The sequence below is a fragment of the Durio zibethinus genome, chromosome 8 (assembly GCF_047325235.1).
Source record: "Durio zibethinus cultivar Kanyao isolate XHJ-2024 chromosome 8, ASM4732523v1, whole genome shotgun sequence".
Taxonomy (NCBI): Eukaryota; Viridiplantae; Streptophyta; class Magnoliopsida; order Malvales; family Malvaceae; genus Durio; species Durio zibethinus.
Genome location: NC_143169.1, coordinates 21,830,330 through 21,854,735, shown reverse-complemented (window position 1 = coordinate 21,854,735; position 24,406 = coordinate 21,830,330). Strand labels below are relative to the sequence as shown.

Genomic DNA, 24,406 nt, shown 5'->3' with positions numbered 1-24,406 from the left:
TATATTATTATTTGAAATTAATTAAATTAAAAGTGAGGATGAAATTGCTTAATGTATTTATAATTTAGGTATTATATTAAAAAATTTTTAATTTTAGATATCATATTAAATATTTTATTATAATTTAAATAACATTCATAATGTTAACTTAAAAATATAAACACACTAAATATAAATATAAATAAATTTTATTATATTTATAATTTATTTGTTTAATTAACAAATTTTACTATATTATTTGTAATCATTTATTAAATTTAATAAATGAATAAAATTAACAAAAAATCAAATTTGTTCATGAAGTGTTGTCAAATACTCTATTTATTTATACTCCCAAATATAAATAAATAGGATATTAACAAAATTTAAAATATTATTTATAATTATTTATTAAATTTAATAAATAATATAAACGAACATAAATTAAATTTATTCATAAATTATTCATCAAACAATCTATTTGATTTAACCGATAAACAGTTTCATTCTATTGTTTGACTAGTGATTCCTATTAATATTACTTTTAAATCTATCTCACGTAAATAAATTAAGAGACTGGTCCAACCCTATTCCTTCCGAAGAGCACCGGAGAGGGTAGCCATGAGGAGGATCTGAGACAGGCTGGAGAGCTCCCAGCCTAGCCGCTTGCTTTTTTGAATGTACAATGAGCGTGGAATTTGAGTCAAAAGGCCCTTAATAATCGCTGCTTCAATTCATAGCTACGTTATTGTTGGTTCAATTTTTAAATAATGACATTGTTCATTATTTGATTGCCTATCAATTTTTAAATAATTTGATTGTTCAAGACATTCGAAATTCGACTTCTACTTAAAGGTTAAGTACTGTTTTGTGTATTTGCACACTTTGGCCTCGAAATTAAAAAATAAAAATTTTTTTTAAAAAATTTTTATTAGACATAATTTACATCAATAAAATTGATTAATTTGTCAACAGTTTTTTTTTTTTTTTATATTATAAATTTACACCCTTAAAAAAATTCATGAATCCGCCACTATTTGCACATCATGTAAAAAGTTATCAAAAAGTTTTTACATGCAACACTTGGCTATTTGATTTAGGTTTTTACATGCATGAGATTGTTCATTATTTTTTAAAAGTTTTTAATCTACTCTTTTAACCTTAGCTATTATTTATTTAACTCATCTGACAAAGACATTATGAGTTTAATTATTTTTGAATCCATAAATTTTAAAAATTAAATCTATCTAACATGGATTCCAATTGAACTAATCTCAAAGAATCTTGACTTAAGATTGTTCGTTGTTCATTGTTCATTGTCCGTTGTTAGTGGTAGGTCGAATGGAGCATATAACACAAAAAAAAAAAAAAAAAACCAAATCGGTCCAATTAAATTGGGTCACAGGTCGGGCATTTCCCTCTGAGCCCATCTTGATCCAAAGTCCCAAATTCATGGGGGCCAGGCCATTTTCAGATAAAATATATAAAATCAAATGCATCACATAACAACAACAATTATCTGAATATATATATATATTACTAGAAAAAATCAACAAATCATTCTCTAATAAAAATGTAATTCCATATGATCTCACCAAATTGGAAGAAAGATCTCCAATTTACCACGATTCAAATCAAAATAATTAAACCAAGTATAATCTGATTCATAGTTTTATTTTTTGTTCATCTATTGGAAAGAATTTTAATTTTGAAGAATTGTTACTTTTTAAGTAATAAAAAATTTAAGAATTTTTTCATGTACCAAAAAAAAAAATTCTTAAATTTGTCGAGCTACAAATAAATTTAAGCTAATCTAGCTCAAAAAGAAAGTGTCAAACCCATAGCAAGTATAACATGACGTCGTTTTAGTAATCACCATTTATCACCGACAAAAAAAGCAATTTATCTAATTAACACGTGTTAGGCTCATATCCAATCGTAAACCCCCCCCCCCCAACAACAAAGCCACGTGTTAAGCGAAGATCCAAAACGGCCAGCCACGAAAGACAGCGTTCCCGGCGGTGTCACAAAGACAAATAGAATATTCGATTCCCAACCCCAACCTCAAAATTAAAATCCAAATCCAATCCCAAATAGGGGAATAAAAAAGATTTTTTAAAAATATTTAAGTATCGATTTTTTTGTTAAAATTCCCCCCAAAAAAATCAGCCCCTTCAACCGCTAACGCCTACTGCCTCTCTCTTTCTGAGTTCAAATATCCTCTTTTCTTTGTTAAAGTTTTTTTTTTTTTTTTTCGTATTGAGAACCTTTTTCTTTTCCGATTTGCCTTTAATTTTTCGAATTTTTTAAAAAATTTTCTTGGTATCTTTTTGCCCGTTCTTTGATTTGCTCGATCGAAGAAATTGCTTTTGGTTTTTAGTTGTTCGTCCAACGATAATATCTTTATTGAGCTGTTCAGTTTTCAATTCAAATTGTTCTTAGTTTTTTCCATTAAAAAATTAGGGTTTTCTTTTTGGTGGTAAACGGATATATATAGATAAAGATGGTGAGTTCAGAGGGACTGAGTGGTTCGCCACCGCCGGTAGCAGCGCCAGTGACGCAGTACGGTGTAACAAAGCCGATTTCGATGGCAAGTCCCACCCTAACTGACATACAAAGAAGTCGTGATTTGGAAAAGGTATATATATCTGGAAATTTTAGATTTTGTGTTTTGTGGGTTATTGTTGATTTATTTATTTTATTCTGTTTGTTTGTGTGAAAATTGGTTGACAGTTTTTGGTGGAAGCTGGGCTTTATGAGAGCAAAGAGGAAGCTGCAAAGAGAGAAAGTTCTCTGTCGAATTCAAGAGGTTATTGCATATGTTTTTTGTGTGGAGAAAGTTATGTTTTTGTGAAATTTTCAATGTTGTATGAATGCTACTAACAATGCTATTTTACCACCAATTAGATTGTTCAAGCAATGAGAAGATATTGTTACGCTGGTTCAGAAATTTTTTATTTTTGTTCAATTTTAGCATAGTTTATTTAACAAATTAGGTCGACAAACAAAGTATGAAATAAACTAATCTGAATTTTTTTTTTTTTTTTTTTTTTGGGTTGGGTTAATGTATTTGGGCTCAAATGTGGCAGCAGTGCATGCTCGTTTGGGTTCTAAGATAGGATTGTATGCGATAACTTCTTATCTAATACTGTTCTTGCCAATTGTTCGTCTCTAGTCTTTAGGTAGAAGATTGGACAGTAAGTTGGTTAAAGATATCCTATATGGTTAAGATTGTACAATCCTATTAAGCAAATGTTTAAACTGCATGTATTACGTGAACCTCAGGGATCTCATCCTGTAAGGTCTCTATGGGTAACTACTAAAAGATAATTATTGTGGAAGTCACCCTATTTGGAACAATTTGAAATTCAGATATTACTGCTCACTATACATATTTCTCATGGACCTGTTTGAATGTCTGTTATTTATGTTTATCTGGAAAGCATTATGCCTATAGGGCTTAATTTCTGCAAGTTTTGAGATGACGCTCAATTATGAATTATTGTAGTCAGTGAGAGCATGTTGGATGAACCGTCTGATTTTGTATAACCAAAATGCTAGTCAAATTATAAATGGTCAAAAAATGTGGATCAAACTTATAAGAACTTCAATTATGACCTATATTCATCCTTTCATAAACACACTGCTAGCTAGAGCTCTTTATTGTGCAAATAGGCTAGTAGTTTAGACTAATTTAAGCCCTATGATACCAAATGTTTTTTGATTAAATATTGTGAGTGTATTTATATAGATTCAATGTTATTTTATCATTTGGAATGTTCTAGTAAAAACATCTCAGCTATTTATCATTTTAATTCCTATATGCCTTAGAAAACCTATTGAAAAACTACTATGCACTTTGATCAAACTACTTTCACAGTTTTGGTAACATCTCTCTTTATTGTGTTTAGATTGTAACGGATTGGGTGAAACAGCTTACTCGTTTGAGGGGGTACACAGACCAGATGGTTGAAGATGCAAATGCAGTTATTTTTACTTTTGGTTCTTATCGACTTGGGGTGAACATCTTACCTTTTTCTTTCTTGTTTCATAGTGCTTATGGTAGTCACACCAGGATAACTATACTTTATTGGAATGCTGGCTATAACATAACTTTGGGGTTGTATGATTGGATTGAAAACATGCTGATGTTACTAGGAACATCTTTGTTGTTTTTTGTAAGCATTATAATTTATTCTCTGTAGTTTACATGTTTCATATGCAGATATATTGATTAAGTTTTATTGTTTGATAGGTTCATGGACCTGGCTCTGACATAGACACTTTATGTGTGGGGCCATCTTATGCGAACAGGGAGGTAAATACAAAATTTATTAGTGACTGAATTGCTGATTTACAAACCCTTTTATTTACTTATCTGGATTTTTGCTGTCTTAACCAGGAAGATTTCTTTTTTGTACTGCACAACATCCTGGCGGAAAGAAAAGAAATTACTGAGTTACAACCAATTCCAGATGCTCATGTCCCTGTAATGAAATTTAAGTTTGATGGAATACCAATCGACCTTCTTTATGCAAGCATCTCTTGTTTGGTTGTGCCTCAAGTAAGTCTAAATCACCTTTTATTTCCATAGTAAAAAATTCTATTAGAAGTAAGCATCTGTTTATGTACAAATGTACAGTTACTTCTAGCGTCTTGTTTTTGGATATCTCTGCTTCTTATCTTCTCAATCCTTAGAATTGTATTGGTTGGATCTTCATCTTGTCTGCATGCATTTAGAGTCACGCCCTTCTCTCTGTTACCGTGTATGTGCCTGTCTCGCTCCCTCTCAGATTACTTCTTTTAAGCAGCATGTATGACTTTATATGAATGTTTTCTATGCTTTTGTTGTGCATTTTATTTAGTTAGTTTGCTCCATAACATACCATGTTGTGGAGGTTTTACTACAATTTATGAGGCATGTTTCTGTTGTTACAAATTTAGCATGTGAGTCTTGTTTGTTTGAATTTGTTTTTCCTTTCTAAGAAATGTGTAGTTAAAATGTGTTCTAGATAGTTTTGTTGCTTCTCCCTTTCTTGTCCTCTTGTGTGGGCTTCTTTGCTTTGGAATGAACTAGTAGGTGACGACCATTTTGATTTTTATCTAGGTTTTATATATTTGATAAATGCTTGCTTGTGGACAGGATCTTGACATCTCTGACATGTCGGTATTGTACAATGTTGATGAGCCTACTATTCGAAGTCTTAATGGCTGCAGAGTGGCAGATCAAATTCTGAAACTGGTGCCAAACGTTGAGGTGAAATGCATCTGATCACATATCTGATCTTCAAATTATAGTTTGTTTTCTTGCCTTCCATGCAATCGTTGATTGTTTGGATCTTTTTCTAAGCTTCATACTTGTATAATGTTTTAGCATTTTTGCTTAACGCTCCGATGTCTGAAATTTTGGGCTAAAAGGCGTGGTGTTTTTTCCAATGTCAGTCCTATTCTCCTTCATACTTTTCTAATTATCTTCATTACTGCATTCTCTATTTGTTTTACCATAAATCTCCATTTCAGGTGACTGGATTTCTTGGGGGTGTCAACTGGGCTCTTCTTGTAGCTCGAGTTTGCCAACTTTATCCTAATGCAGTTCCTAGTATGCTTGTTTCACGATTTTTTAGGGTCTATACCCAGTGGCGTTGGCCAAACACAGTTATGCTATGTGCAATTGAAGATGAACTTGGATTTTCTGTATGGGATCCCTGTAAAAATCCCCGTGATAGGACTCATCATATGCCAATTATTACACCTGCCTATCCATGCATGAATTCTAGCTATAATGTGTCCACAAGCACCCTTCGAGTCATGATGGAGCAATTCCAATATGGTAACAACATTTGCGAGGTAAGAGAATAGAGAATCAATTTCTCTATACTGATCCTTTTGGCCAAAAAATATATATATGCTGATCGCCTATCCTATCTCCTCCAAATCCAGAAGATTGAGCTGAATAGAGTGAAGTGGAGTGCTCTTTTTGAGCCTTATTTGTTCTTCGAAAGCTACAAAAACTATCTGCAAGTTGACATTCTTGCAGCTGATGCTAATGATTTGCGTGCTTGGAAAGGTTGGGTGGAATCCTGGCTAAGGCAGCTGACTTTGATGGTAATATTTGTGCCTTTATGGCATGGCGGTTAAATTTAAAGTTTTGATTAACTGTGAACCTTCATGAAACGAAGATATTAAAGGTTTTTCTATTTCAATCTCATCTTCATTTTAAGTTTATCATTTACAGATTGAGCGAGACACTTACGGAAAGTTGCAGTGCCATCCTTATCCTCATGAGTATGTAGATGCATCTAAGCCATGTGCCCATTGTGCATTCTTTATAGGTTTACAAAGGAAACAGGGGGAAGCAGTTCAGGAAGGTCAGCAGTTTGATATACGTGGGTCAGTTGACCGGCATTCAATAAACATGTACATGTTTTGGAAACCTGGGATGGAAATCTATGTATCCCATGTCCGTAGAAAGCAGCTTCTGGCTTATGTTTTCTCAGATGGCTATAAATGTACTCGGAATCTGCGGTTTACTCCCCTCCGGCAGTCTGATAAACTGTTTCATGACAATGGTGTTGCATGTCAAACTGAATCTGGTGAGAAATGCCTTAAGAGGAAAAAGGATCCTGATGGAGAAAATAATGAGCAAAGTAGGTCAGAGAAACGGAAGAGTCCTGATAAGAGTCAGACAGTTTCTCCTGAGATTATTAGTTGTAAGCTTAGCACTATGTCTCCAGGTTGTTCTACATCAGATCTAGATGAAATGAATGGACTTGCTGAAGGGAATGCATCATCTAATTCCACCGTTATCAGCTCTTGCTCAGTTGAGGATATTGGGAATGAATCTACAGCAGGCAGCAGTGAAAGGACCAACGGAGGTAATGATAACCCAGCGTCTTCTCAGAGTGAGTCGTGTGATGATTGTAGATCTTCTGTGGAGTATGAACATTCTGAACAGAATAGAGTATTTCAAGATGAATTGCTGGAAGAGTTAGAGGTTTTGTATTCAAGTTCCTAAATTTTCCTGATTTTTTTTATCATTTATATTTGGTTATGATTTCTTTTTTTCCTCAGTTTGTTGCCTCAGAATTCCTGAAAGTAAATCATTTCATTATCTGGTGTTTTTCTGCTCCATAATTTATATGTCTATTGCCATATTGGTTGTTTTTCTGTCTGACTTATAGATTATATAACCGAATATACTTTCAAGACATGAAGAAACTGCGAACAGAATAGTTGAAACCTTTTCGCCCTTAAAGAGATTATTTACAATTTTCTGACTGGAATATGAACTACATGTTGGGCATTATGTGATTTACAATGTTCTGACTGGTATATGAAATACATGTTGGGCATTACGTGAATCTCAGGTTTGAAAGGCTCACTAATTTACGCTTGAAAGGACTTTCTTTGTCTTGAATATTTTGATCCATTGAGTCAACACCTTTACCTAATCTACTTGATTTTATTTGTTGTTTTTTCTGATGTGAAGCCAAATACTGTGGTTGGTGTGGTTCTTAAGTCCATGAAAGGAGTTGTTGACTCAGAAACCGAGCATGATCCAGTGATAAGGCATGTATTTGAAATTTTAAGTGAGTGTTTCTTTTGGGGTTCTATATGCAATGTTTTTCTTTATAGTGCTTCTATTGGTGGTGTTTTTTTTGTTGTTACTTTGATAGGAGGTTGAGATTGACATCGACGGCGTGAGAGATAAGAATTTAGATTGGTGGATACTGGATAGTCTACGAAATTGTTGCTGCTCAGAAAAAGGCACAGACAGCCAGCAGTTCGGGTAAGTGTAATTTTAGTAGCTGGCTTTTGTTTCTTCCTCTTTTTCGGGCACATGTTCCTTGGTTCTACTGTCCTGGACAGAACCAGTTGGCAGAATCTAAAGATCTTTTGGGTTGTGGCTTTTGTAGCTTGCATCTCTGTACAAATTTTCACTTACATTGTCCTCTGTTCTGTTCTCCAAAGAAGGGGAAAAAAAAGTGGGAGAGAGAGGGGGGGGGGGTAGGAGGAAGTGCCTGTTTTGCACAGGCAATTAACTCCTGCATTATCATGATTTTTGTTTCTTTGGTTATGCTTTCCTAACTTGGTAGTTTTCTAGTGTGTCAGTGTCTCCGGGGGTCCTTTTATGTTGAGAAGTTGCGTGTCTCGGTATCCTTTGGTAGGAATGGTTGAGATGTGTATTTTTATAAAAACTAAACTCAGGTTCAAGGTCTAGTTTGGATAGGAGCTTATTCTTAACTCTTGCTGCCATGTATTGTAATAAAATTAAATTATATTTAATGTCTTTCTCTCCATATCTTGGTGTTTGTTCATTCTTGGTTAGATGGAAAAAAAAAAAAACAAACACTTGGTAAGCTAGTGTGTGACAGGGAACTTTATTCTGAAAGCAAACAGGTTGGGTTTGATTCTCATCTCGAATTCTTCGTGGTTAATGGGGTTTTTACTTCGTTTCCTGGATACGTTATATTCTAATGGCAACAGTAATTAAATTTCTGCATTAAAAAGCTTTTTTTTGGCAAGAGGGTCACGGGAATTCTCAAGCTTTGTTAGCTTTTGATATACGTCTCAAGTTCTGTTAGCCTCTGAACCACTCTTCCAACGGTATTGTTCTGATTCACTCTTCGATCCCGTTGGGATCCATTCTTTGAATGATTTTAAGATTTAAGGGACATTTAGCATTTTTAGTTTTGTAGAGTTTCTAATAAAAATAAACCTTGGTTGACAAATAGGTTTTATCCGTTATCGATTTTAAGGACATCTAACAATTTTACTTTTTGAGAGTTCCTGGTAAAAGTCGTATCAGCCATGAAATTCTGATTCTTTGTTTGTCAAATTTCCCTATTACGACCTCAAATTCAACATTTCCTCGAAAGCAAGAAAAAAAGTACAACAAAAAGATGGACTCGTAAATTTTGATTGGCCTAAAAAAAAGCACTTGTTTATTTTGGTTTAATCTATAAGCTAATGTAAGATGTCATCCCGATTCCACGAGATAAACCAAAATGCAGTGTGAATTCTTTAGGTTTTCTTATTTTGATACTTCATAATATCTCCGTTTTGATTGTACTTGAAAAAAAAAAGTTTAGTTATTTTATTTGAGTTCTTTTTGGTCAATTTATCTGTAGTAATAAATTTGCGTTTGCATGGAGAAAGAAGCAAAGAAATGTTAATACAGGAGAACTCTTTTCGCGTGGAAAAAAAGAAGAAAAGCATAAAACAAAAACAAAAGTACCAAAGCAAAGTCATAAGACCAAATCGAAAGTCTAAACTCAAACAAAGTAGACACGTGTACTCATGGCCCCTTGGTAAAATTTACAATGATATGCTGATTGGTGAAGTTTATTTTTCTTTTGTGCAATTTTTATCGATGAAGTTAAAAGCTATAGATCTTCACCTGAATGAACCACCATTGCTGAGATAGAAAGCTATAAAATCCTTCATTTACCACCCCCTTTTTTTTTTTTTTTTTTTTCTTTTTGCCTGTTACAGTGTCTCTCGCTCCCGCTCGTTTCCCCATTCTCCAAGCCAAAGCAAGATCTTTGCTTTTTGTTTACTTTTGATTTGATTTGATTTATTTTTATTTTCTCGCACAAAGCTCTAATCTTGATTCAACAACCATTCACTGATTTAAATCACATAACTCCTAATTGCCGTTTGTTATTAAATCTCGAAAAAAAGGGGTTCCTTTTATTTTTCAGTTTTTTGGATTATAAACAAAAAAATCCCATTTTTACGGTGAGAAAATGGGGAAGGTGGCAGTTGGGGTGGCGGTGGTATGTGGGGTAGCGGTGGCAGCGGCAGCAGCGGTGGTGGTTCATCGGAAAATGAAGAAGTCAGGGAGGTGGATCAAAGCAATGGAGTTAGTGACAGAGTTTGAAGAAAAGTGTGCGACCCCGATTTGGAAGCTGAGACAAGTGGCTGATGCCATGACTGTAGAGATGCATGCTGGCCTTGCCTCTGAAGGTGGCAGCAAACTCAAGATGCTCATCAGCTATGTTGACAATTTGCCTACTGGGTATTCAATCTCTTTCCTTTGTTTTTGAACATGTATAATTATGCATTCACTTGATCCATTTTGTTTGGCTTTTATGTTGGTGTGTTATCACTTACGTCTAAAATGCATTAAAGATCAATGCTCATACATATATTGCTAATGTATGTGTCTATGTACGTATGCCTGAGTATTTGGATCACTACAGCTAAGTCTTAGGTGGATTTTTTATCAAACATATATTTCGAATGAGTTAATATGAGGGTCTCTGTTGTTTGAGGTTGTTTATATGGGATCAAGTTCATGGACACTTGCTTGAGTTCATATGGGTGTCTCTACGCATGTGCACATCTAGAAATTTATGCTCCATCTGATCCACTTTGAAGATTCTTCTCTATATGATGGGGTGGATGAGGGACATGTTAATAACTATTTTTTTGCATACATTTTTTTTATTGGTTCTCGTATGTTTAGGTGGTCCATTAGAGATTTTACTTGATTAAATTGTAATCTTTTTTCTTTTCCTAAATTAGGAAGGAGAAGGGATTATTTTATGCATTGGACCTTGGTGGCACTAACTTCCGTGTGTTACGAGTGCAATTGGGAGGGAAGGATAGTGGTATTGTCAACCAACAGTTTGAGGAGGTTTCTATTCCTCCAAGTTTGATGACAGGAACGTCAGATGTAAGTGCTTCTGCTTTTCAAGAAATGACTGGAAACTAGTTGAGGCATAAAGCCTCTAATATCTGACAGGTGATCTTGATTTCAGGCACTATTTGACTATATTGCCGCAGAACTTGCAAAATTTGTAGCACAAGAAGGCATGGATTTTCAACTTACTCCCGGTAGGCAGAGGGAGCTTGGTTTTACCTTCTCATTCCCTGTGATGCAATCATCCATTGCTTCTGGAACCCTTCTTAGGTGGACAAAAGGCTTCTCGATAGATGATGCAGTCAGTGCTAATTGCTCACTCTCTTTCCGTACTTATTATGCATCAGTCTTTCTCAAAATTTAAGGGATGTAGAAATTTTCCCAATAAATTTGCCCCATATATTTGCCCCCTAGAAGTTAGTTTAACTAAAGCAATAATTTATGAAAAAAGAGTTTCAAGGCATTTGATTTTTAAGAATTCATATATATATCATTTCAGTGCACAAGCTGCTCTTTGGGTTCTTTATTATTGATTAATGCAACTTCTCATAACATTTGGTCTTTTATCCTCAACTTATATCTCTTTACTGTTCTTGGCTATGGATTTAACAGGTTGGCCAAGATGTGGTAGCAGAATTAACTAAGGCCATGGAAAGACAAGGTCTTGACATGCGTGTCTCAGCTTTGGTAGGTTCATGTTATGGATTTTCTCTTTCAATGGTTATAAGACCTTTAGATACTTTAATTTGAGCTGTGAACCTGATACAGAATAATTATCTTGCTTTTCATTGTTGTTATTCTTGTCTCCCTAGCATCTTATTGCACCCATTTTGACACCAGGTCAATGACACCATTGGAACACTAGCTGGAGGTAGGTATACTAACAATGATGTTGTTGCTGCTGTGATCCTTGGTACTGGATCAAATGCAGCATATGTGGAACGTGCACATGCAATACCAAAATGGCATGGTCTGTTACCCAAGTCAGGAGAGATGGTTAGCTGTTCTTTAATTGCTATCAGTAACTTTCTATGGCTTTGAGACTATATCTTTTTCTTTCTTGATGTCACAATTAAAATCAATGAGAATATCCATGTAAGTTTGAAATAGAACTGTTAAATTAGGTGTAGGATGAATATTAAAGTTGCTGCAAATATTTGGCTGAAGGTTATCAATATGGAGTGGGGTAACTTTAGGTCAGCTCATCTTCCATTAACAGAGTATGACCATGCACTAGATGCAGATAGTTTAAACCCTGGTGAACAGGTAAGTGCACAATTTTGTGCTGTTTGTTCCTTTAGCTTTTGCCTTAAGTCTCTTTAACATTTGCTTGTCTTTTTTTTTTTTGATTTGTGACAGATTTACGAGAAGTTAATATCTGGTATGTATTTGGGAGAAATTGTCCGCAGAGTTCTGTGTAGGATGGCTGAGGAAGCTGCATTTTTTGGTGACATTGTTCCACCAAAACTTAAAGTGCCATTCATATTGAGGTAATTTCCTTATGCTATTTACTGATCTGTTTCTTTTTAAAATTTTCTTTGCTCTGGGTATTTCTTTTTCCTTGATTTCAAGTTATGTTCATCAACTGTACTCTAATTTTTGTAAATTGATTAATAATATTTTTCTTTATAACTCTGCATGACATGATTTTCATTTTCACTGTGCTTGCAATGAGAAAACTGGTATCAAACATTGTTTGTCCTTGCAAAGAAAGGTCATTCTAATAAAACATATTTTCAGTGAGATTATGAGAATAATTTGAACTTGAAGTGATCTGCTTAGGTGGTTCTTTTTTTTTTTAATATTTGAAGAACTATTTAATTTGAGTCAGTATATGTGTGGTTTTGCATAATCATCATCAATTGAAGGTGTATTCCTTGTTAGGAGATTCATGTCTTTCATTTCTGAGCTTATCTCTTTGAATTCATATATACCCAATTTACGTTTCATTTATGTGACACCAAATAATGAATAAAGTAAATTGCTGCTGTTGAAGTATCCAATGCAAAGGTGGTTAAACAGGTGGAAATAAGCTGACGCTATGGTTAGACAGTTCTTGTTCTGCTTTTCTTCTTTACCTGCAGTTCCACTGAGATGCTTTGGCTAGCTTTTACGTTTGTCTCCAGCCTCCATGGTCTTCATATGATGTGTTTCTTATAGATAGTTTGTTGTATCAAGTGTCATTTTCAGTATTGATTATTACTGCAAAGAGCAGTTAAGAACTGCCACTGGTTTTTGTATGCATTTTTATTACTTTATTCACAGTGCAGTTCCTTGTCTGACCTAATTTCGTTTTACTTGCATAATTAGGAGTGATTTTTGGAAGTGGTAAAGAAATGTTTCCTTGCACAAGCCTTGGATTACTGTTCATGGCATGGGGCACATTCCCTTCTTCCCATTATATTTTGGAAATTTCACTGATATTATTGCCTTTTCTATACAGAAAGATGCACCTTTCTTTTGCGTTCAAGATCTGTAGAATAGTAATATTTGAGCTTTGTTGACATGCAGGACTCCTGTTATGTCAGCAATGCATCAGGACACTTCCCCTGAACTCAAAGTGGTAGCTGATAAATTGAAAAATATTCTTGAGGTATGTTATAATCTTGTGAAATTCTCCAGATGTTACTCTTGATCATCAAAACCTGGTTATTTCGCATTTTTTTCTTTGCCTGAAATTATTGTTTGTCCTTCATATCCCTGATAGAACTTCTCCAATTCTCTTCGTGGATTTTTGGTCTTGCATAATGCTGGTTGAACCCGATATATAGAATCCAATTTTGATTTCTTCATTTCATTGAAATCACTTCAAAGTTGATTTTACGGCAAGGCTTTCATTTCCTACGAAAAGTTCCCATAACATCAGTAGCTTAACTTATCCAAGAAAAGAAAAACATCACTTGCTTAAAGCTTTTTTCCATGGAGAAGTTTGCTTGCAACTCTGGAAGCTGTTGTGATTGGAATTGAATTATTGTTTTCTATATTCAGTATCTTGTCTTGACCTCAAGGGATTTATGCTGATGTTTCTGGCTACCAGCCTATCAGCCACTGAAGCCTGTTTATCGTTTATATTTTAGATATCAAATACCTCTCTGAAGATGAGAAAAGTGATTGTTGAGCTTTGCAACATTGTTGCCACACGTGGGGCACGTCTTTCGGCTGCTGGTGTACTGGGCATCCTGAAGAAAATGGGAAGAGACGCAGTCAAGGAAGGGGAGAAACAAAGAACAGTAATAGCTATGGATGGTGGACTATTTGAGCACTACGAAGAATACCGCAGGTGCTTGGAGAACAGCCTAAACGAATTGCTCGGACAAGAGGTAACTGAAACGATTGTAGTTGAGCATTCAAATGATGGTTCTGGCATTGGAGCCGCTCTTCTTGCTGCTTCCCATTCACAGTATCTCGAATCGGATGAGTCCTGAGATCCGCAAGAACCGGTTCTGCCATTATTTTCTAGTTATTTCTAAGACAAATTTTTTTCCTGGGGGATTAGCATTTTTTTCCTTTCTCAATTAGTTACTCCAGTACATTTATAATAAAATCTTTAAACAAGAATCAGAATGCATCAGTAGTGTGTCACCTGCTTGGGAGAATTTGAGTTTAGCAATTTTCTTTGACATTGTGAAAAAATTTATCACTGAATTTTCATAAAAATTCTGGTTATAAACTTATAACTCAAAATTTATCCGAGTAGAGGAGACTTTTGTGACAGATAACGACACTGCTACGTCAAGGATTTTATAGTTGGGTGTTGATTTTCATTTCATATTAGCAGAAAATGACAAATCCGACAAAGATAGATTAAGAAGCAACTTTGGAATGATATCTATTTGAAAAATAGAAAAAAAAATATAAAAGAAAATATTGTCAACGCTTCTTACTTCTTTTTCTCTTCAAATCAGTGGCTTGGGTGTCTTACTATGCTTCTCTTCTAATACCCCACTTCCTTTATTCCTATTTTTTCTTATTAATTTTTTTTTCTTTTTCATTTGTATTCAAATAAATTTTTATTTCAAACAAAATATTAATTTATGTTAAAATTTTATTTAAGTACAAATTAAAGGTTAGGCTTATTTCAGTGTAAATTAAAGTTAAAGGGTTTACTTAAATGTAATAAAAATATGGGGATTTATCTTAGGAAAGTGATAAAGTTTATGAGTTTTTTTGTTATTTTAGTCAAAATCTATTGGAATTTAAAATTTTTGCTTGAAATATATTTTTTTTATTTTTAAAAGAAAAAAGACATGGTCAGAATATTCTTTTATATGTATGAGAAATATAAATGAAATTACACATGTAAAGTAGAAAAAGATAAATACAAGAGGATAGAGGAATGGCATTTTGATTATGTTTTTGACCAACGTATAGGCTTTCCCAATAGAAGATGTGAGTGGAGGTGGTTCATGTATATGTATTGCTGCCTTCTCCCTTCAATTAACACTTTTCCATGTTTCAGTCCAAAGAGTAATGACTTCCCAAGTTGAATTTTGTGAAAGGTTTCCCTGTCATCCCACTCACTAGAATTGGAGGTTTGAAATTTTTTTTTCTACTTCAAATTAGTCTACACGCCATGACTAAACTCAAGCAAATACCCTTATCAGGCACCAAATTCCATTATTATTACCAAATCATAAGATCCCAAAACTTCACCTGTACGCAGCAAGTTTTTCAGCCCCATGAAACAAAAGCCGGAAAAACACATGTAAGATTATATAAAGAAGAGAAAAATATAGGAACTCACATATAAGAGAAGCACATAGCTTAGAAACCTTTCTTTTTTTTCAATGGCAACTGATCAAACTTTTCTTTCTCCAAATCCCTGCCGGTGTTGGTGGCACCGACGCCAGGTTCGGCAGAGCATACGGTGAAAATACATCGTATGTCTTGTAGTTTTGCATACTATACGGTTTACATACATGGCACCCAGGGTGAAGCCAGGCAGAACAAAGAAAAAATAAGGTATAACTATTTTTATTTCAATATTAAGAGAAAAAAACATGAAATTTATTTGGATTCTGTCTCTGTAATGTTGATATTTGATGTTTTTCTTCTTTCTTTTGGGGTCTTTTGATAGTAGTATGTTTGATAGTATCAAGCTTTTGTCTGTTATTAATTCTAATTTATGATCAAACTGTAATCTCTGGCCTTTTTGATGATCACTTGAAATTGACTGTAAAAGATTTTTGCTATGAACAGTTTTTTCGAACTAGAATGATCCGAAAGTCAAGGACGCCGAAAGATCATATTACTCAGTTTTAATGAACGCTGTAATTAATGAACATCTTGCAGCAAAGGCACTGCAATTCAAACAATTAAATTGAATCATCAGCCATTGTAATTAGAAACTTAATCCATCTATATCCAATATACCTTTATAAATTCATTGTTGGCCGAAGAATCTGAACCCATTTTTTTACATTAGAATTTTTGGGGTGAGTAGTACAAAGTAAACTATCTACAAACTCGTTCCACTGTTTCATCATTCCACATGCAGGGCCTAACTTTCCAAGAAATGCCCTAAGTTGAAGGAACCAATCAGAGTTGCAAGATGTCTCATGGGGCAACAGTTTGATTGTCGCTTCTTGGTGTGTTAATTGAGATTGATGGTGGCAATCTGCTACAAATGTATTCGAAAGTCCGTAAGTTTGGAGCATCGATGTTGGGGTGAAACCATCGATCTCATAACTTGAAAGCTTAAATCTCCCCGATCCAAAATCTCTCAAGCCAATGCATCTATTTAACACCAAAAGTTGGAGAGGAAAATTGGCAAGAAAATCGTGAAACCAATCCTCTCACTCGTTTAATTTCAACACCCATAGATTTTCACAAGCAATTGGGTTTACTACTTTTGCATTTTTTTGTAAAGGAAATCGCAATTTAGAGATAGTAGAATAAGTTAAAAATTTTAATATTTGAATTTTAAATTTATTAAAATTTATTATTTAAGATGATTGCATGAATTAATTAAATTAAAATTAAAATTTTATTGTGTTATTTTAAATACCCATAATAACTAAAACCTTTAAGATTATATCACTTTAAGCTTATATAGGTTTTTGATACCAAAAAGACGAAAATATTTCACTCTATAACAGTAAATGAGAGGAAATTTTTAATTAAAGGGCAATTCAAAATAAGATTTTGAATTATTTGTTAACGATGTTTTTGGGTGTTTTAGTTGGATGGAACTTGATTGAAAGTTCAAGGTGATGGAATTTGGACTTGCAGTCAAAAAGCACGATTTTGGAGCATTGGAATTGATTTTCTGGAACGCGTTTCATGCTCAGTGAAGTGTCTAAAGTCTAGTGCGGAAGAAGGTAAAGAGTATTAAAGAAGCTACAATGAAGGAAAATGCTTAAGTCTTACGTAGATGGGCCTTTTCTTTATTTTATATACCAGAAAAAAAAAGATAATTTGATCGAGACGATCAATAATTGATAATAAGTTTGCCTGTAGTTCAATAAAGATTCGTATAGATAATTGTGAATTATATTTAATATTTTTAGATAAATATAAATTATATTTAATAATTCAAGTAAATTAAAAGTTAATATTTAATTATAAAGTAATATTTTGATGAGATATCAGTAAAGGTGTTAAATGAATCTTTTTTTAAAATCAATTCTAAAATTAGAGTTTTTAACTCAACTTTTAATAATAGTAACGTAATAATTAAATGTGTGTTGATTAAATAATCAAAAGAATTGATCTTATTGATCGAATAAATAAAAATAATACTCTTGATTTGCATGAACATTTGTGAGAGACAACTCTTGTTACGAAATGAATTTTATGTTATTACGAATCACGAATCTATGTCTGCTCCAATTCACAACATGTTAGCCTCGACGTCGTTAACGACTATGATCTTAGGCAAACCAAACCAATGTTCTAGTTTTAACTATGCTCTGCCAAGGTTTTTCCTCTCTGGTACTTGATAAGGAAATTGATTTCAATCCAAATCTGTGAAAAAAATCAATTCATAAAGCTGATATTGATAATATCAATAGATTACATAGATTTTTCATTCTTTTATTTATTTTTCTAATTTTAACATTTTTTTACCGTTATCTTGTTTTATAAATGATAATGTATGTCTCTTGTAAGATGTGATACTTATAAATAAAACATAACTCTCTAGCAACAAATCACAAGTGAGATTTCCTTCACCATGATCCTATTTCAAGCCAATACTCCTTTCTAAAACTTTAGCAGCAGTACTCATGCAAAGATCAAGCATTTTAAGGTTGTTCTTTGCTACCATTTCGATCCAATATATCATCAAATCAATCTGATGCTTTGCTAAGTCTCGAAAAACTGTTAAATACAAATTTCATGAATTCAGTACTTGTAACCTCACTAATTTGCCTTTCATTGGACATTAAAATTTCCTTTTCATGAAGCTCAAGTTCTTTGCCATGTCTTGGACAAAGCACCGGTATGGACGACATCTTTTGTTGACAACAAAGATAGGATTTGATGGATTACACTTTCTGGCGCAGTCGAGAGCTTTGATCCTCCTCATCATCATCCTTCATCTCAACAACTTTTTTTTTTTTGTCGCTTCCGGTACCTTCTTCCATCAATTAAGTATACTTAAAACAGTTTACGTAACCTTGAGCGAATTCTCTAATATTTGGACTTCTTATTACTTGTATTCTTAGGTTAATAAGTTATTTCTATTATTTGTAATTAAAAAAAGACATAGCAATGACTTGAAAAACAAATTTACTTCAGGGAATGCTGGGGTCGTAAATCTACAGATTTTATGTAGTAATTTGGGCCCAAAATGTTTCCGGCTAACCCAAGCTTTAGAGGCCTAAAACAATTTCGGCTAACCCAAGTTTACGATGGTTTAACTTATTTGCAATTGGGTAAGGACTTCTTTTGAATTTTGATTAATTTGATTAAAGCATCTGGTGGAGAATGAAGTTTAATTGCCTCAAAACTGCTATTGTGAACCTAATTACAAAAAAAAAAGAAAAAGAAAACCACACAATAATTCATCTTCTGATGTTGAACTTTAAAAATTTGAAGCGTATAAAATGGTAGAAGCATTAGACAAATACGAGTAGAAGTATTTAATTAGTATCAAAAGAGGAACAAAAGGTCAGATGGCTAAGCTTACAAGACATGTCTATTCCTTTGGTCAACAAGCACACGTGTTACGGTTACAAAACTCTATAAGGTATGGGCAAAGCGCCGTGATAAGTGCCGGCGATCTCTCACATTCCCACACGTGACAAGTCTCCAAAGATATTTAGATTTTTTTTTTTTTTGGTAAACGAATTTAGATTTAGACAGCCAGTCTTATTATTGGGCCCAAAGTTAGGCAGCTCTCAAATGACAACGACCCTTCAATCCTCCCCCCAAACCCTCATTGTTTCCCCCTCTTTTATAGCTTTTTTCACTAGGCTCCTTTTTTTCATACTTAAAAATTTCTTTTGCCCTCAAAGTTCATTGAGTGTTGGTGTTGACGGATAAATGGTAAAAAATCATGCCTCAAATGGGACTAAAAGAAAATAGAATAAGCTCTAGGAAGGGGGGGGGGGGGGGCGGTTTCTGTCCTTCCGAACAAAAAGGGTACAATTTCCTATACTTTCTCCTTAACCCAGAGAAGGACAATTTGATGCACTCAAAAAGAGAGAACTTGAATAGAGTACTACTCGGATGGACAGAGGTTTCGAGAACTCGAACTTGATTGATCAATTAGCAATGCTTAATTGCTTACAGGCCTCAAAGCTTATTTCATATTTATAGCCGAAGAGTTAAATTAGGTTGGGTCTTTCACCATCCAGATGGGTTGCTAATATAAAGCACATAACACAAAAAGGTTACACATCAAACTCAAGATATTGCTATTAAGCATTGTTCCAAATGGCATGACGCAGAAAAAAAAAAGCATGTTAAGACAGAGGAAAAGAAGTAAAAAATTACATATAAACTACTTATATATATGTACTGACGGTGCAACAAGTTCCATGCCAAATAGGGTAAGTAAAATGTCAAAACGTGAACATAATAATTCAAAGTCTTATTCAAACTTTGGTGAAAATCTTCAGAAAAAAACTCTTAGTTTTCGAGGCAGAGTCAAGCGGGTATCTTTCTCTGCTTACTGCTTCCAACTGCAAAAGAACCACACCAATTTCTTATTGGGAGCAAGGGAAAAACAAACAAAATAACTAATACTTCTTCATGATTAGCCAACACTCACGGCTAAGCGCTGATAGTTCCGATCTCTTCAACACGCGCAGCCTCTTCACTGTTGATACAAACATGCTGCAAATCCAATTCAATAGCCAGATATTACAAATTTATTCTATGTATGGTAATGGTACAGAATCTAATGCTGTAGTTCGGGAAAAAACTAAACGACAAAAAAAAAAAAAGAAAATGGTATTCTGCTATATGCTCAATCACTTATTGTGGGAATATAATATGGTATAGTATAATCTCATATTGCATCAGACCCACAGTGATAAGATGCTTACTGCCACGGGACATCCCCAACAAGCATCCTGTCTCCTTCGTTATCCTCATATACAAGTGTATATTCCCCACTCCCGTCCAATAAGCCCATAACCACTTTCTCTTCCTCTTGCTTGTTCTCTGTTCCACCAGCAAAGGAATCTCTTTGTGCTACACGGATCAAAGCAAAAGACAAACAAATGAGCACACCTGTCAATTAGCATCACATTAACATAGGCTAACAGTTTGATTGCAGTAAGAACAAACAGATGAGTCCAAAATTTTTCCCTTGAAATATGCAATTTGGAATCCGATTTTACTCCTAACGATTCCCTCCCCCACTTCCATCACCTAAACAGTTGAAAACTAACACCGATGTGAATTGATTGGTCATATAGGGACCAGATGAAATACAAAATTTCTAATGTCAAACACAAGATATATTGAAGTAGATACGCATGAAACTGTGAATAAAACAAACTTCCCTAATGGCTAATGGACATAACAATAGTGACAGACCCAAATGGCTAGGTGGGGTATCCAAAAATTGGAAAACAAAAAAATTTGAAGGAAAATTTTCTCTAGACACCCTCAAAAATTTTCCCTAAACCCCTTTCCTTCGATAAAATTGATAACCCATCAGCAATTTTTTATATATATTATAAGTGACCACTCATAAAAAAAATTCCGGATCCACTCCTGATGATAATCAAATCAAATTTAGCTAAACTGTGTGAAAATAATTGCAAAGAATTGATTTTAGCATAGTTATATATTCATTGAAAACTTACCCGCAAGGAGGCCTCTGAAAAGTTCATCAACAGCAGTTGACAATTTCTCATAGCTGTCATAGGCTCTGAGATCCACTTTCCTTCCAATTGGAACACCATCCATGTTGATTTTTACTAATAGGCCTTTACCACTAGGTTGAGTTGCTGGTTTTTCATTAGCAACCTTGTGAGGAACTACACTTGGTGTTTCAGAAGCTGGTTTTGAAGAGCTGCCGCTTGCAAGATTTTTCCTAAAAGAACGAACTGGAGGCCAACCCACAACTGGACCCGGAGCAGTTCTGTTTTCCAAGATCATAACCATAGAATTAGACGAGAAAAAACATCACAATTAATTCAAGGCTAAATAATAGAGTTGTCCTGAAAAAGATAATCAGGGTTAGCTACAATTATAAGCCGCATAAACCAAGTTAGATACCTATGAGCCTTGAGTGGGAACACATCTACCCAAAATTTAATTTTTAAATAAAAGAAGAAAAGGAAAAGAAACACCATGCTAAAAAATAGATAAAAATAAGAGAAAGGCTCAATACAATAGCATAGGACAGGAAATAGTAAACAACAGACAAAACTAGTAAAACCTGTACATCTAAAAAGAAAGATGAGAATTAGGCTTTTACTACCAGAACAGCCTAAGGCTATCATGAATGGGAAGATTAATAAATCATGCAGAAAAAATAGTTTTTTAGAACATTGAGGGTGAAAAGTAAAATTTTGCACTAAAACTACAAAATATGCAGGTACATATATGAAAGATAAATTGAGATCCATGTAAAATAAGAAACATAAAGAAATGGAACAACCAACAAGTATGCATGGACCACACAACAGCAAGTATGGTAAACTTGTAACCTGTCAGTGAATATTCTCTGTCAAAAAAGATTTAAAAAGCTGGAGTACCTTTTCTGAGAACTGTTGGAAGGCACAGCTGTATTTGCAGGAGGGGAAAATGCTTTTTTCTCTGCATTCTGAAAGTCTACAGCTTTAGTGCAACAAGGCTGTGACGATTCCTTTGCTGCAACAAGCAAGCTCTGCGGGGATGTTGATGGAAACTGAAGAAATGATTGAGGCTGTGTCTGCTGTTGATGGTTGTGCTGGTGGATTTTGGTCCATGGAGTGGACAAAGCTGAGCCAACCGGATGGTCCTCTGGAGTTGGAAGCTTGTGTGTCTGTTTTCCATTGCTCTTCATTGAAGAGAAGTACCCAAGTAAGAGTAAGGACTCATCTCTCTCTCTGGTGTTGTTTTTGGTGGCCTCTTTGATGGACCAGTTATCTTCACCAGGGGGACCAAGCCTTAGTTCCAGCTTCTTCTCCTCCGAGGATCCATGCCTTCTCTCATCTTCTCTCTTCACATGCCAATCTCTTTGTTGAGGAATCAAATCAAGAAATTGAGGACATGCTTCACCATTCTTTGAGCAACCGCTCTCCATCTTAACAGGATGGAATAGATATCGAATTAACCCAAAAAGATCACCTTTTTCTATACTTTGAAGACCAATAACTGGCAACAAATTCAAAAAATGAAGTGTTTCACGTTAGAAGCTTAAGTATCACAAAAAAAACTAGAGAACAAAGGACAAGGACATAAAACCATGCAAAATGGATCAACATATATTAACTAATGAAATCCAAACTTGCCCTATACCTTTAAAGGAGTCTCTCAACCAAAGCGTAAAACAATGAAGACCCACATCATGAAATCAACAGAACTTTCCTTTAGCTATGAAAAACCCTGATAGGAAGAAGTTTAGAACTCTCAAGATCTTAGCTAACAACGCAAGAACTGTTCAGCTTAGAGAGCCCCAAACCAACTCCATTAAACTGAAAATGCCAGACCAAAAACGCAATATAAAAACACGCCCTTCAAAAAAAAAAAAAGAAAACCCCACCAAGAGAAAGGAAACCCCCCAAAAGAACAAAGTGCTCTTAGCAACTCAAAGTGAAAAGGATAGAAAGAGTATGATAAGAGGGGTGGGTTCTTATCTAGCTTTGCCTTCTTTTTTTTTTTTTTTCACGCTTTAGTGGGCTCTTCCTGCTTTCTCTTTCTCTCCTTCGATACAGGAAGGCGAATTTTTTATATGTAGGAGAAGAAGAAGGAGGGGAGCATCAAAAGAGAAAAGAAATGGATAAACCAGGAGATTCCACACCCCAAAAACAGGACACAGGAATTAGAACACAACTCACGCAACCGTAGCTCCCTCGTTCAGCTCTGAAAGCAAAGCGTGCTGTTGCTGACCTCCTAAAGATACACTTAAAAACAAAACTTTAGCCTTGTTATAGCACATTACCCCAACCATCGCCCTTTATTAGAGTCTCGTTCGTCATGCTTAAAATGAAAGCCACTTGGTGTTAAATTAAGTTCATTTTTTCTTACTTTAAAGCTCCATTTAGTTACAAACTCGGGAAAATGATGGTATATTTTATGCTTTTATCAGAGGATTAGGGCCTTACAATCAAAGTTTTAGTTAGATAACAAAGACAAATCATGTGCACTTTTTTTTAGAAAATATATTAGTAGTATTAAAGATTGAATGAATTGGTTAAAACAAAGACTTTAGGCTTAATTCAAACAGGAGTTGCTTTTGAGGAGGTCAAGAAAATGATGGATGGGATGTGACTTGTTGCTATTTAATGTAAGTTCATCAATAAATCTAAATGCATTTAGATTATTTCAAGTTTGATAAAAATAGTTTCATCAAAGCATTAATAAATTTATGGTCTGATTCTGAATTTTGTATTATATTTATTTATTTTTTATTATCGGAGAGAATGAAAGAGGATTTGGATGATCCATATTTTTGCAAGGGGGGGGGGGGGGGGGTTTGGTTTGGAGCAATAAAAAACATGCAGATCCATGATCCTCTCTCTCTCTCTCTTTTACTACCGTCCATGTACCCCCATATGAGGTTTAAGAAAGAAAAAAAGAATGGCAAAGCTTACATAAGAATGTGTTACACCAAGAGATTAAGAACCGTTTTATTTATTAATTAATTAATTAATTTTTTGTTTATCTGGACAATGGTGTTAGATACAAACAGAATCTGACACAATTGCTTGAGCTAAAACTCTGATCATAGCCAGGCTTAAAAGAGGCATTCTTTTGTTGCTTTTGCATATGGAACTTTCCATTTTTCTCAATCGAAAAAAATTTTCTATCCGTACAATGGTTAAGCCATTCTAATTCTAAAATAATCGTGACTAAAACACTCTTCTCGTCGCCAAATGCTTGAACATTCTTCTACCAGCTCAGCAAACCAACCAACTTTTACTGCATGGTTATGCACACAAATCACACAACCTTTAGGGGAATGGTTTTGTAAGTTATTATTACCAATCTTTTGACTTCAAAGGAAAAGTTAGTTTTCATTTTTTTTAACTTCATTTTGAGGAAAAGAATTTGACTCTTATGTATTATTTATTTATTTCAAAATATATTTTTTGTCATTGACAAAAAAATATTTTAGAGTTTTAACACATTAATAATTATACCCAATCATTTTATAAAAGAAAATTTGATTAA

The 24,406-nt window shown here is 34.3% G+C and overlaps 2 protein-coding genes, 1 long non-coding RNA gene and 1 pseudogene across 7 annotated transcripts; 3 read left to right on the top strand and 1 right to left on the bottom strand.

Annotated features, from left to right (window-relative positions):
* The first annotated feature begins 2,011 nt into the window (after nt 1–2,011).
* Nucleotides 2,012–8,279, top strand: LOC111278956 (nuclear poly(A) polymerase 4-like; annotated as a pseudogene). Its single transcript, XR_016344039.1, has 12 exons — nt 2,012–2,617; nt 2,713–2,788; nt 3,891–3,998; nt 4,235–4,297; nt 4,382–4,543; nt 5,123–5,236; nt 5,354–5,416; nt 5,500–5,826; nt 5,920–6,084; nt 6,215–6,973; nt 7,469–7,548; nt 7,656–8,279. The product of XR_016344039.1 is annotated as a nuclear poly(A) polymerase 4-like (transcript).
* On the top strand, nt 7,656–14,223 carry LOC111278957 (hexokinase-1-like). Of its 3 annotated transcripts, none has more exons than XM_089764697.1 (10): nt 7,656–7,768; nt 9,745–10,000; nt 10,510–10,660; nt 10,746–10,928; nt 11,240–11,314; nt 11,468–11,623; nt 11,795–11,893; nt 11,987–12,117; nt 13,139–13,220; nt 13,705–14,223. In XM_089764697.1, the coding sequence occupies exons 2-10, from the start codon at nt 9,810–9,812 to the stop codon at nt 14,050–14,052; spliced, it is 1,416 nt and encodes a 471-aa protein (XP_089620823.1). In that variant the 5' UTR covers nt 7,656–7,768; nt 9,745–9,809; the 3' UTR covers nt 14,053–14,223. The 3 variants fall into 3 exon arrangements, with proteins under 3 accessions (XP_089620823.1, XP_089620822.1, XP_022721474.1); XM_089764696.1 differs by having other exon boundaries at nt 9,664–10,000; XM_022865739.2 differs by lacking the exon at nt 7,656–7,768 and having other exon boundaries at nt 9,475–10,000.
* Nucleotides 14,224–14,981: 758 nt separating this feature from the next.
* On the top strand, nt 14,982–18,480 carry LOC149517620 (uncharacterized). The gene is made up of 3 exons (XR_016344038.1): nt 14,982–15,589; nt 16,859–16,947; nt 18,034–18,480. It is a non-coding gene; the product is annotated as an uncharacterized LOC149517620 (long non-coding RNA).
* A 984-nt stretch (nt 18,481–19,464) lies between these two features.
* LOC111278955 (auxin-responsive protein IAA26-like) lies at nt 19,465–23,368 on the bottom strand. Of its 2 annotated transcripts, none has more exons than XM_022865738.2 (6): nt 22,532–23,368; nt 21,787–22,387; nt 20,890–21,167; nt 20,122–20,269; nt 19,845–19,909; nt 19,465–19,755 (listed from the first exon to the last, which is right to left on the bottom strand). In XM_022865738.2, the coding sequence occupies exons 2-6, from the start codon at nt 22,314–22,316 to the stop codon at nt 19,721–19,723; spliced, it is 1,056 nt and encodes a 351-aa protein (XP_022721473.1). In that variant the 5' UTR covers nt 22,317–22,387; nt 22,532–23,368; the 3' UTR covers nt 19,465–19,720. The 2 variants fall into 2 exon arrangements, with proteins under 2 accessions (XP_022721473.1, XP_089620820.1); XM_089764694.1 differs by having other exon boundaries at nt 20,122–20,308; nt 22,532–23,300.
* Between the last annotated feature and the right edge of the window lie 1,038 nt (nt 23,369–24,406).

Bases quoted from the DNA above. Each gene is read 5' to 3' on its own strand.
- LOC111278957 (XM_089764696.1), top strand. From the start codon at position 9,729: ATGGGGAAGGTGGCAGTTGGGGTGGCGGTGGTATGTGGGGTAGCGGTG. The intron at 12,118-13,138 runs GTAATTTCCTTA...GTTGACATGCAG, and splicing joins AAAGTGCCATTCATATTGAG to GACTCCTGTTATGTCAGCAA. The intron at 13,221-13,704 runs GTATGTTATAAT...TTTATATTTTAG, and splicing joins AATTGAAAAATATTCTTGAG to ATATCAAATACCTCTCTGAA.
- LOC111278955 (XM_089764694.1), bottom strand. From the start codon at position 22,316: ATGGAGAGCGGTTGCTCAAAGAATGGTGAAGCATGTCCTCAATTTCTT. The intron at 21,168-21,786 runs GTACTCCAGCTT...CTTGGAAAACAG, and splicing joins TCCAACAGTTCTCAGAAAAG to AACTGCTCCGGGTCCAGTTG. The intron at 19,910-20,121 runs GTAAGCATCTTA...TTGGATTTGCAG, and splicing joins GTTGGGGATGTCCCGTGGCA to CATGTTTGTATCAACAGTGA.